This window comes from Protopterus annectens, chromosome 15.part0 (assembly GCF_019279795.1).
Source record: "Protopterus annectens isolate FY-2018-M chromosome 15.part0, PAN1.0, whole genome shotgun sequence".
Lineage (NCBI taxonomy): Eukaryota > Metazoa > Chordata > Ceratodontiformes > Protopteridae > Protopterus > Protopterus annectens.
This window is the reverse complement of record NC_056749.1, coordinates 70005019-70018035: the sequence shown is the minus strand read 5'-3', so window position 1 is coordinate 70018035 and position 13017 is coordinate 70005019. Positions and strand designations below refer to the sequence as shown.

Below are 13017 nucleotides of genomic sequence, written 5' to 3'. Positions count from 1 at the left end.
CTCTGGTGAGAGGGCTTCCCCCATGATTGGTACTTGTCACAAAGACCAAATCACACCACTAAAGGCTGTTCAAACAACTATAAAATATGTAAGACACCCTGTAACTAATAATATATATACTTTCCAAGGGCTAGTGAATTGCAACAGCAGAAATGTAGTATATGTTGCAACCTGTAGTATCTGCACAGCTTTTTTTATAGCTAAAATGAACAGAAAATTCAATGAACATATTCTTTGCCACCTATGTGATATAAGAAACAGGGTAGAAACTAACTCTCTCTATCAACATATCTCTAGATTTGAGAACCATTCATTTAGATTTATGGCTTTATCAAACATCAAAGAAAGTATACGAGGTGGTGACCTAATGAATAAAACGGAAGCTGAAGAATCAAGGTGGATTATGGATCTGAGAGTGGATCATCCCCCAGGTTTGAATGGAAAAAGTACCCCAAAAACCTATATTAAAAGAGCGAGGCCTGAGATATAAAAAATAAGTACAATTTAAGCTTTCACTTTAAGAGATGCTGTTTTAGAATGGGAGTGGCAACTACTTTGTATTAAAAGGGAAGTTTTTCTTACTTATAACAGGATCTGAAGGAGGTTAAGCATAAGCGAAAGTGCTTATCCTGTATGTTACTGTTTGTTTTATTTGTTTTATATAATATAGAGTTTTTAACAGTTTACCCACAACTGGAAAGCTTCGACTTAGATTGATGTTTGTATCAAGAGTGCTTTAGCTGTTTTTAACAGCTCAAGAGTTCTTTTAAGAGCTGGTAAGCTTCAAGTTAAACTGCTGTTTATATCAAGAGTGTTTCAGCTGTTCTTTCCAGCCTAACAGTTCTTGTAAGAGTTAACAAATCTCCACTGCTGTTTGCATCAAGAATGTTTCAGCTGCTGCTAACAGCTCACAGTTCAAGCAAGCTTCAATTTAAACTGCTATTTGTATTGAGAGTGCTTCAGCTGTTTCTAACAGCTCAACAGTTCTTGTAAGATCTACCAAGCCTCCACCCATACTGCGGTTTGTACTAAGAGTGTTTCAGTTATATAAATATTTGAGAGCAAGAGGTGTTCATTCTTTTTTCTTACATGGTTGGTACTTGTGGTATCACCCACAGTTATTCTAGAGCCTACGCAGGCAGTTTCAGTAGTGTAAGTAAGGATGTTAAAAATATTTTAACACTTAATTGGGATAGATACATCAAAACACAGGGCTGGTTGATAAATTGGGTTAGAACCCCATTATAGTGTACAAGTCTGGGGTCAATTTGAAGAACAAATTTCAGATTACATCCCATAGGAAATGGGGGTACAACAATGCCATTAAGGGCATGTCAAAAAGTGGAGCCTGTAGCAAATGTAGGTTAATTAACAAAGGCTCCAGTATTACTGTGGCAAGCTATCCAACAACTCTTTACCCCAATAGGAAGTATACCAGCACTGTTATGTGATTAAGATAAAGGATAACAACAACACGGTATATTAACAGTCCAATGTGTGTGTGCGAATTTTAAAAAATGTTTGTTATTTATACTGGAAACAAGTATCAACTTTTCCAAGGGGAGGGGATTGGGAATCCCATGCTGAAAGATGTGAATTATACTAGCAAGTGCTTTTGAATGCTATAGACCCCCCAGGGCTAAATGACAGAATGTCTCTAGTTAGTTTACTAATGCATAAAAGGTCTAGGATTTAAAGCTCCATTTTTAACTAAGATATGTATTGTTTTTATATTGATAATTGGGTCCATGGAAGGAAATGTTTAGAAATGTCCATTTTTTTTATGATGGTGATATTTCGTTACAAACAGGATATTTGTGAACGTTGTATATATTTTTAATGTGATTAGTAATTTACCTATTAGATGGGGTGTTCAGCAGTCTATAAAATGATCTATGGTTACAATTCATTTTATCTGAAGAAGTCCACTGTTTATATAAGGACAAAAGCACCTATAATTTTAATAAAACTTCATACTTTATGCTTTTGAGTGCCTGTAGTTTGTGAAGTTATAGATTTTGTTATCTGCAGTTCAGATTTCTGGTTATTATTTATTTACAATTTGATAACCAGGTGAGTGAATTGATCTACTGACCTTTTCAGTTACAACATGGATATCAAGTCCAATTGTAGAAGTAATAATGTAAGAATAAATTGTAAGAAACATATGTAAAATCACAGCTGTTAGGGTCACAGACAATATTACTGATTCTAACATATAATGCTAATAATATATATTATGATTTATAGTACAAAGCTTATCGAATGTACAGCTAAGAGGTAGGTTCTTTAAATAAATTGTCAGAGTTTATGACTTGGTAGTTTAGTAGTTTTTAGCCACTGTCTAGAAAACAGGTGCATATTGATTCCTTTTGTAAATATAGTCTGAGATTTCTTTTCAATGAGTATTGCATTTTTATTTCATTGGATAATTGGTTCTGACCCAATCTAGTAAAAGTTTTTTTCTCCAATTTCAAACTTAAACCTTGCTTGTATAAGTGTCAGTGCACTTTCTTGACAACTTCTAAAACTGAAGTTTTAGTCATTCATTTGAATTGCACTTTATGGACTAGCGGTACATTTGTATCATGCATATAGGATACATGTTTATGCAACAAAGTCATAACCATTGTGCCCATCAACTCTGAAAAAAAATAACATGGCTCTTTCTTCAAAATTGATTGGTGAAAAAGGTGAATAAAACACAACTTTACAGTGGCAGGATCACTCCGCATTCCTCTGTGGAAGTCTGTCCCCATACCACATACCCCTTAAATGAATTAAATCCACAGCTGAACATGTGGAAGTAGCAAACACTCTGAGACAGATAATTTGACCCTTAAATAAATTAAATTCATGGCTGAACACATGGAAGGAACAAACACTCTGAGATAGATAATATGATCCCACACACCATCTATAGCTTTGGACTGTAACTCAGAGAAAACTTCAACTGCCACTGCAGCTCATAACACTTCAATAGCACCCATCAAACATTAAAATTAAACAAAAGTAAAAGCAAAGGCAAAACTTTAAGATCAGTTGCAACTGGAGGTATTAACAGTGAATGCAAGGACCGTGAAAAAAAATGAATTCACAGAGAAGAGAACACAACTCTGTAGTACCACTGGATACTGCATAATCAGTTTTAATGACTCTCAAATACTTGGAAATGATTATGTGACAGTATCCCTGTGTAAGATTTTATGGTATACAAGACCAGCTGAACTGAACCATTCAAATGTTAACAAGGTGCATTTATCTTACATCCTAGGTCCTTTTCTTAAACAAAACAATGTATATTGTTCTTTAAAAGAGGCTGCCATTATGACTATAGATGAAACTAATGGCTCTGGAATGCTTAAGTAAGTAACAATATCTGTTGATCTCTGGAATATAAGCAACGGTAGCAATAAGGCAGTGAGGGACCATAAATGTGGGATAACAAATGCAGTTGAAGGACACACCACTCTCGAAAGTAATTTATTGGATGTGGAACTCAGTTTAATGATCTGAGAATGATTGTGTGTGTATATATACTGAATTGTTACATAAAACACCAATCTCACCACACCTAATAAAAAATGCATTGCACAGACAACCCACTGAAAATGATTACACCTGCAGAAATGCCCCACAGTCTGAAGGTCAAACATTCTCTCATACACACACACACACACACACACACACACACACACACACACACACACACACACACACACACACACACACGCACACACACATATATAACAGTAACACTCCACACCACATATGCTACATACCACAAGATCACAACAACCAGTTTTTGTTTGTTTTTTACAGGAGACAAACCACCTGGACCCCTCACACACCTGCTACTTTAGCTGTACCTTAACTTGCTGTGTCTGCTAGGCTGATGCTTCACAGGTGCAACACCCCTTGATCCTAGTAGGTATACATATACAGTGAGAAAAGGCCATATTCCTTGTCCCCGCTCCATCATAATCTTGCTCTTGCAGATTTTGATATGCTGTGCTTTCAGTTGATTGGGACACAGATCAGTGCATTCAAGCTGTTGTCTCAGTCAATCAAATAGCAACTTATATGTACTTATGCATATATACAAAAACTGGATGCATAAAATTTGAAGGCCTTGAATTCTGAAGTCTGGTTGAAATTGCAACCAGTTAGTTATTTTTTAGTGAAATAAAAGCTGCCCTCTAGGATATAGGATGGTGGATACTGGGATGATCAGGATTTTTTATTCAGTCCAGACCTCAACTGTACCTCATTATGAGGATTAGGTCCTCATTTTGAGTCTTAAAAATCCCTAATTTATGTTGTTCCCCATGGAAGGGTTTTATCACAGATCTGTTGACATTAATTTTAACAAATATTTGTATTAAATTATAGTGAATCACATTACTTAATCAACAGCACCATGTTCTAAGCTTCCTAGTTGAAATTGTTTGCTGGACATTTTGTCCATTTGTTCCAAATTATCAGAGGTGGTGTTCCACATTTTAGAAAAGAAAGGTTGAAAGCTATGACACTGGTGTTACCAAAACAGTGAGTGATCATTCTGTGCCTGGTATGAGCCCCAGATGTTCTTTTTCTAAGAGTTCCAAAACACTAGCATTTCTCTGACTGAAACTTTTCAAAGAACAGAACACTATAGTGATTGCATAAGTAAATTAAGCTCATTCTGCCCAAAAATTCATACATACAAACTCATAAAATAATGCTGGGAAAATGTTGATGAAACAGAAGTTGCTAACTAAAATTTATGTAAATAATTGAACAATCAGTATTCCTATGTGTGTGATAAATTAATTTCAAAATTTACTAATAAGTTTAAATCCAGTATTTTTTAAATTGGTTGCATGTATTTTTGTATATTTATTTACTTTATTATTTGTTCAAGTGCTACATATTTAAGCACTTTAGCTGAAGTTGAAACAAATGTTGGTTTGGAGCACTTGAGTCAAATTAAGATGATAAGCTGAATAACAGTTTGTGACATTGTGAGATAGTGCCTACTGTACCCAGGAGAAGTGGGGCAGTACATGTGTAACATATGCCAGTATAGCTAGCTGGAGTTTTGTAAATAGTCTTGTATCATTTGACTGCCACATCGATTTGTACAGATGCTTGTATTAAAAAAAGTGTTTTCAAAAGTTGCTTATGTTAAAAATGTTACAACAGAATCTTAACATAGTTCTGAATGTGTACTGTGCCAAAGTCAGGTGACTAGATGTGACCCCATTCTATAAACAGCTGAAGGACGGAACTCTGGCAGCAGCAGTTTGTTTTTTGGTTTTTGGTTTTCTTTGGAATCTGATATAAAAGATCTATGTCAGTTATCACAGTTCAGTTTTTCTGTTGTTAGCTGTACAGTTCAGTCAGTGTGTAGTATCTCATTTTGCCTTGTAAAAATAAGCATCTTGCCTTCCGATACTAAGTGAGCTAACTAAGGACAGTTTCTCTTTAGTTCAGTTTGGAATAATACAGTGAAATTAGTTTAGTATTATTGTTTCTGCATCTGTGACATTCTATCCAACTGTATTATTTTTATATTTCCTGTGACTGAACTCTGTTGTTTATTGTAACTAAATATAAAGTATTATATAAAGCAAAAAACTCTAACAAAGGAAGGAAAAAGAACTAGAAAAACAAATTTCTGATTTGAGTGCTTTCAGTCTTTATTTGTCAAACTTCATCAGAAATCTTCAGTATTCAAATATGAGTGAGTGAAAATTCAAAAGTAAACAGCCTAAAATACAAGAGAGAAAGCTCTGCAAATAATGTGGCTTGCCACTGTAGTTCCTCAACCTCAAGCAAGTTATTCAAGAACAGAAAATTAAAACATCAACACTGGGAACAAACAGAGCTATGCTTGGCTAAACCATTAGTCAGAGATTATAACAGCTCTGCAGTGTCCCTTTATTCTGTCACTAAGCTTAAGAATAGTATTATCAATGTAGAACAATCCATAGTATGAGCAAATTGCAATGTAAATAATACAAGTGGAAGCACAACTGAATACTTCTTCAAACTTTAGGATAAAATTCAGTGCTGACAGAAAGAGCTGATCTCCAACTAAAATGTTCTTACAGCAAATACAATAACCACATGAGAACAGGCCTGCATTATTAGGAATTGACAAATTGTACCATTTTTCTCAGATTCAAATAAAGATTTTAAAATGACAGTTTTTTTTAAACAAAATGAGGGGGTGGGACCTAAAGCTATGCAGAGTTCTTGGTTAACACTAATAATGCTCCAGTTTGTGGTGATACATTGTCTCATGTTGTTGGAATCTAAAGAGATTGGTAGTGGAAACAAGAGCTGTAATTTCTCCGATTTTTGTGAACGTTTGTAAACCCATACTTTAAAATGGGTTGGTGGCGAGAATACCTGCAACTGAAAACTTGTTCAAAGCAAGAGTAGATGAAATCTGCAGGGTAATTTCTTTCTAAAAAAGCCCTTTCAGAATTTCATATTCTCTAAAAAAAATGCAGTCTTTACTGACAAGTCTGCTGATGCATCCATATTGGTCTTTTACAATATTCTTTTTCATAAAGGTGATATTGACTGATGAAATCCAGGTAATTGTTTCTGAAGGTGTCTATACAATAAATCGTGGAGCAAAAACAGTCATGTAAGACATCAATAGACAGAGTAATGTCTAAAATATGTACTTCTTGAGCAATGCCTAAAATAGTAAAATCAAGGAAAGAGATGCTGTCCCTGATATTATTAATGAAAGCATCAAGATATGAGTGGGAACCTAACCATAGAAAAATATATCATCAATACAACGCTTATAAAGCCTGACTTTGAAACCTTCCAGGGTAATGAGTGTTGCTTCCCAAGCGTTAAGCACTAAGCTGGCATATGCTGGAGCCATTTTAGCTCCCATGACAGCACCTTTTTTCTGATGATAGATTTTTTCACTGAAAATAAAAAAGTTGTTATCTAAAACAATTTGTAACAGTCTATGCATGGTACTAACCTTCTCTCTGGTTCCATCTTAACATGTACAGTGAGGTATTTTTCCACCAAGCCAATGCCTTCTTTGTGTGCAATACTAGGATACAAGGCTACGATGTCAGGGAAACAAGTAAAAAACAACTGCAAGGAACAGGATTAGGAAGATTGTGATTTTCACTGACAAAATTAGACTTGGTTTAAAAATTCCCAAGAGTTTATATTCCCAAAAATATAAATTATTCTCCTGTTTTCTATTTTATTATCCATTATTAAATATTTGTATGCATTTTCATTGTGGCTGGTCTTTTAGCGAATACCTTTAATGTGTTCAGAGTACCTTTGACCTGTGCTTATTTTAGTGAAACTGTGGCCACTCCAATAAGCCTTACTGCTTCACTCATACTCTCCCATTTATATCAGTATTAATTTGACACAGTATAATTGATTACCCTTTGTAAGAGCCTTAGAGTATCTGATTGGTGGTAGCAATCTACCTTATATTCTGAAAAGAGGGACAGAGTTGGTGAATCTGTGCCAGCCTTTCCCACTTTCCCAGATGTCTGTATGTGTGTGTGTGTGTGTGTGTGTGTGTGTGTGTGTGTGTGTGTGTGTGTGAACAATCAAATATTCAAGTGTGTGTGTGTCAGATACTTGGAACTGGAACACAGTACTTCAAGGTCAGTCTTGTTTGTGATCTGGAGAAAGAGTGAGTCCAGTCCCAGGTCTGGAGCACGCTCCCTGTGGGCTGTTGAGGGAAAGTGCGCTTGATGCAGAGAGCTGCATTTGAAATACTGCACAAATCCATCCTTTTTCTTAATGACTGCCTCTCACCAGTTTTAGTGGTGAGGACTGGGGCTCCTTGAGTACTGCTCGGGGTAAATAGGGGCCATCACACATTTAAATAAAGCTTACTTAAGATTCTCCTCACACTAGCAAAACAGTTGCATTGAAAGAAAGGAAGGAAGCAATCAGTCAGGGATTTATACAGTCCATCAAGGCTATACAATCAGTCTGGGATGTATGCAGTCTATCAAGGCTATACAATCAGTCAGGGATTTATGCAGTCTATCAAGGCTATACAATCAGTCAGGGATTTATACAGTCCATCAAGGCTATACAATCAGTCAGGGATTTATACAGTCCATCAAGGCTATACAATCAGTCAGGGATTTATACAGTCTATCAAGGCTATACAATCAGTCAGGGATTTATACAGTCTATCAAGGCTATACAATCAGTCAGGGATTTATGCAGTCTATCAAGGCTATACAATCAGTCAGGGATTTATGCAGTCTATCAAGGCTATACAATCAGTCAGGGATTTATGCAGTCTGTCAAGGCTATACAATCAGTCAGGGATGTATGCAGTCTATCAAGGCTATACAATCAGTCAGGGATTTATGCAGTCTATCAAGGCTATACAATCAGTCAGGGATGTATGCAGTCTATCAAGGCTATACAATCAGTCAGGGATTTATACAGTCCATCAAGGCTATACAATCAGTCAGGGATTTATACAGTCCATCAAGGCTATACAATCAGTCAGGGATTTATACAGTCTATCAAGGCTATACAATCAGTCAGGGATTTATGCAGTCTATCAAGGCTATACAATCAGTCAGGGATGTATGCAGTCTATCAAGGCTATACAATCAGTCAGGGATTTATACAGTCCATCAAGGCTATACAATCAGTCAGGGATGTATGCAGTCTATCAAGGCTATACAATCAGTCAGGGATTTATGCAGTCTATCAAGGCTATACAATCAGTCAGGGATTTATACAGTCCATCAAGGCTATACAATCAGTCAGGGATTTATACAGTCTATCAAGGCTATACAATCAGTCAGGGATTTATACAGTCTATCAAGGCTATACAATCAGTCAGGGATTTATGCAGTCTATCAAGGCTATACAATCAGTCAGGGATTTATGCAGTCTATCAAGGCTATACAGTCAGTCAGGGATTTATACAGTCTATCAAGGCTATACAATCAGTCAGGGATTTATACAGTCTATCAAGGCTATACAATCAGTCAGGGATTTATGCAGTCTATCAAGGCTATACAATCAGTCAGGGATTTATGCAGTCTATCAAGGCTATACAATCAGTCAGGGATGTATGCAGTCTATCAAGGCTATACAATCGGTCAGGGATGCATGCAGTCTATCAAGGCTATATAATCAGTCAGGGATTTATACAGTCTATCAAGGCTATACAATCAGTCAGGGATTTATACAGTCCATCAAGGCTATACAATCAGCCAGGGATTTATGCAGTCTATCAAGGCTATACCATCAGTCAGGAATGCATGTAGTCCATCGGGGATTTGTGCAGTCAATCAGGAATTTATACAAGATCCAGGTGAAAGTCCCTTAGCAAACTATGAAGCACGTCCTCTTAAAGATAAGACGAGACCGATGATGTGGCAAATTGTGCCATTGTACATTAAGTTTGACTGCATGACAAAAACTATATAAAACTATATCTAAAAATCTGTTTAAATGTTGTTTCAGAGGAATATAAAAGTACATATTTATCCTAGAGCCAGGAATATGTGAAATATCTATGATGCACAATTTATACTTGGGAAGATAATGTTGACTAGTTATATCATGATTTATTCTGAGAGCACACCTTGCATAGTCTGCCCTAAATTAAGAGCATATTGTTAAGTTGGCCGCTCTTTTCTTGTTCAGTTACTTTTACTTATCTGCTACTAAGACAGACATTATCACATCTGGACCTGTACCTACAGCAGGCTGACTGTTGTTTAGCTTTCAACCACATAATTTGCACATTTGCAGGCATATGATTTTCTACTAACCTCTAACATTTTGATTTTATTGTTTCAGCAGATACAACACCTTCAGTCAATGCAAGGTGGCCAGACATCACATCTCTTCCCCCAAACACAAGTAGCAGCGCAGAATATTATGGGATATTTTCCAGCACAACAACAACAACAACAGCAACAACAACAACAACAAGCTCACCATAACCAGAATCCTTCTAGTACCTTGTCGGATTTACCCAACATGCAGCTGCTATGAAGATCCCTCAACATGATGAACCCAAAACAAGCAATCTGGAGAGCACTGCGATGTGTGAGGAGTAACAGTGGATTTTAAAAGCACGTATTGAAGGCATTGCATTTTGTGGTTGGTAAAATGATGTTACCAAAGATTGCCTGTGTTGTAAAACAGAATACAGGAGAAATCTAAGTAAGCAACACAAATGCCATACCAGAAAACATGTTATTTTGATTCAGACACACTCCCTAACTTCTTATATTGTCATGCCCTGTAAAACTCTACAGTAGTATTGCTGCAAAACTTGCATCCACTCATTTCTACTGGGACATCCATGTAAAACATTGAGATCACATTTGTTCCTGCCAGTATGCTGAGTATGGCAATTAAAAGAATGTTAATTGTTTGTATATAGCAAGAGCTAGTGATCCATAGGAATTCGCCGCAGCATTATAACATCGAAACATATTTTGAAGTCCCTGTGTTGGCACCCGGGACTTACCCACTCATCTCTGATCGCATTTCGCATCCCGTGTGCATACTGATATTGGTGGAAGGAACAACTCAGCCTCTGTTCTGCACCAAGATGAACTGCTTTCTGAGCCATAGTGCAGAAAAGTCTGCATTCTTACAAACTTCACTGTGTCCACACTACACCTAGCAAACTTATTCCAGGTGCACAGAAATAGAATACATTTAACAAGTAACTCTGCTCACTGTGAAATTAAAGACGTTTATTTCAGATTGAAGCCCTAAGAAGTCAAGTAGCTATATTTCTACATACAACTGCATGTGCTTGTGTTTGTTAGTTTGTATTTATGTCTGTTGGTAGCAGATCAATGCACATATGTCACTTACTCATGTTTCTGGACAGTATATACTGTACGTTTTGCACTTTCACTGTATACAAGAAATATTTCCACATGCAGTAGAAAAATGCTCAGTCGCTGTTCATGTTTTGGACAAGTAGAACAGGTGACTGATATCTGTGCAATTCCTTTTTTCTGCCCCATGACTTTGCACATGTACATAAGAGAAGCAGCATTCTGAATATGGAGTGTTTAGAAATGCTAACAAACACTGCCAACTTACAACAGTGAGGGTATGAATCTGGCTTGCACCATGGCAACATCTTCAGCTGTAGCCACATGAATGATAATTTTACCCGCGTGGTAAGTGTAGGCAAGAGTTGTTTTACTCATCGACAAATGACAGTATTGTGCCTCTAGAGAATGTCGTTATAACTTGGAACCCAAATACTTTTTAAGTTAAATTGAAATTTAAGAATATAAATAAAATAACTTTATATCAGATAAATGCAAATCATATTTTGTTAAACTCATAGTTGTCTGTGCAATATCTGAAGAGCAGGACAGAAGTTGGAGGACAAGATCATTTCATTTGTTCGTAGTCATATAAATGGGAAGATAAAAGTACTGTTAGCAATAAAATGTATTTTTGTAAGCGACTGAGAGATCCTGTTTTAAATTGTAATGTTTATATATCATGAATCAGTATAGTCCAAAAATGATTGATGGTTGGGACATACTTTTACAGGCAGCATCTTATGAAAATGTGTTTATTTTTCTGGAATGTTTTTTTTACCTTCGTGGTACTACAACAGTAAGATTTCGTAACACCAGAAGATACAGGTTTGTGTGTTACTGTTCATTTGACTTCTTTATGTAAACCTGTGTGCCTGTTTTATATAACATACTATGTGTAATACAAAGAGTAACATGATAGAAAGCTCTAAGTGGGAAAAATGTGCAGTAAAACCAGACACGGTAAAGTAACAAAACGACCTCAGACGTTACTATGGTACTTACTACTACTTCACTGTGACTATTACAAGCTAAATATGTGGCCCAAGGGCATGCATTGACCTGATTCCCAAATATTTCTTATCTTCAGTAGCAATTCTGTGTCTTCATATATCCATATAATTAGGAATGTGGAAAATATAGGAATATATAAGCAGTCAGAGGAACGATTGCAGACACACATCTTTGAAATTAAAGCATCATCATCATCATCTTCTTTTGGCTGTTCCCATTAGGGGTCGCCACAGTGGATCACCTGTTTCCATTTCTTCCTGTCCTCTGCATCTTGCTCTGTCACACCAACCACATGCATGTCCTCTCTCACCACATCCATAAACCTTATATTAGGCCTTCCTCTTTTCCTGTTACCTGGTAGCTTCATCCTTAGCATCTTTTTCCCAATATACTCAGCATCCCTCCTCAACACATGTCCAAACCAACGTAATCGTGCCTCTCTGGCTTTGTCTCCAAACCTTCCAACCTGGGATGACCCTCTAATATACTTATTCCTAATCCTGTCAACCCTCATCACACCCAGTGCAAATATTAACATTTTTAACTCTGCCACATCCAGCTCAAACTCCTGCCTTTTTGTCAATGCCACTGTCTCCAACCCATATATCATAGTTGGTCTCACTACCATCTTGTAGACCTTACCTTTCACTCTTACAGGTACTCGTCTGTCACAAATCACTCCTGACACTCTTCTACACCCACTCCATCCTGCCTATACTCTCTTCATCACCTCTCTTCCACACTCACCATTACTCTGAACTATTGACCCCAAGTATTTAAACTCATCCACCTTCGCCACCTCTACTCCTTGCATCCTCACCATTCTTCTATCCTCCCTCTCATTCACACACATATATTCTGTCTTAGTCCTGCTGACCTTCATTCCTCTTCTCTCTAGAGCATATCTCCATCTCTCCAGGGTCTCCTCCACCTGTTCCCTACTCTCACTACAGACCACAATGTCATCTGCAAACATCATAGTCCACTTGGACTCCTGTCTGATCTCATCTGTCAACCTGTCCATCACCATTGCAAATAAGAAAGGAGTCAGAACTGATCCTTGATGTAACCCCACCTCCACCTTAAACGCATCCATCACTCCCACCGCAGACCTCACCGCTGTCACACTACCCTCGTACATATCCTGTACCACTCTTACATGCTTCTCTGCCAC

At 37.0% G+C, this 13017-nt stretch overlaps 1 protein-coding gene across 1 annotated transcript in view; it reads left to right on the top strand.

Annotated features, from left to right (window-relative positions):
• Positions 1 to 11633, top strand: part of LOC122789623 (circadian locomoter output cycles protein kaput-like) — a 1222827-nt gene extending 1211194 nt beyond the window's left edge. Inside the window, exon 20 of the mRNA XM_044057016.1 lies at positions 9829 to 11633. Within this exon, the coding sequence (XP_043912951.1) occupies positions 9829 to 10026 (198 nt within the window). The 3' untranslated portion in view covers positions 10027 to 11633. The remainder of the gene's footprint in view (positions 1 to 9828) is intronic.
• Positions 11634 to 13017: the final 1384 nt, after the last annotated feature.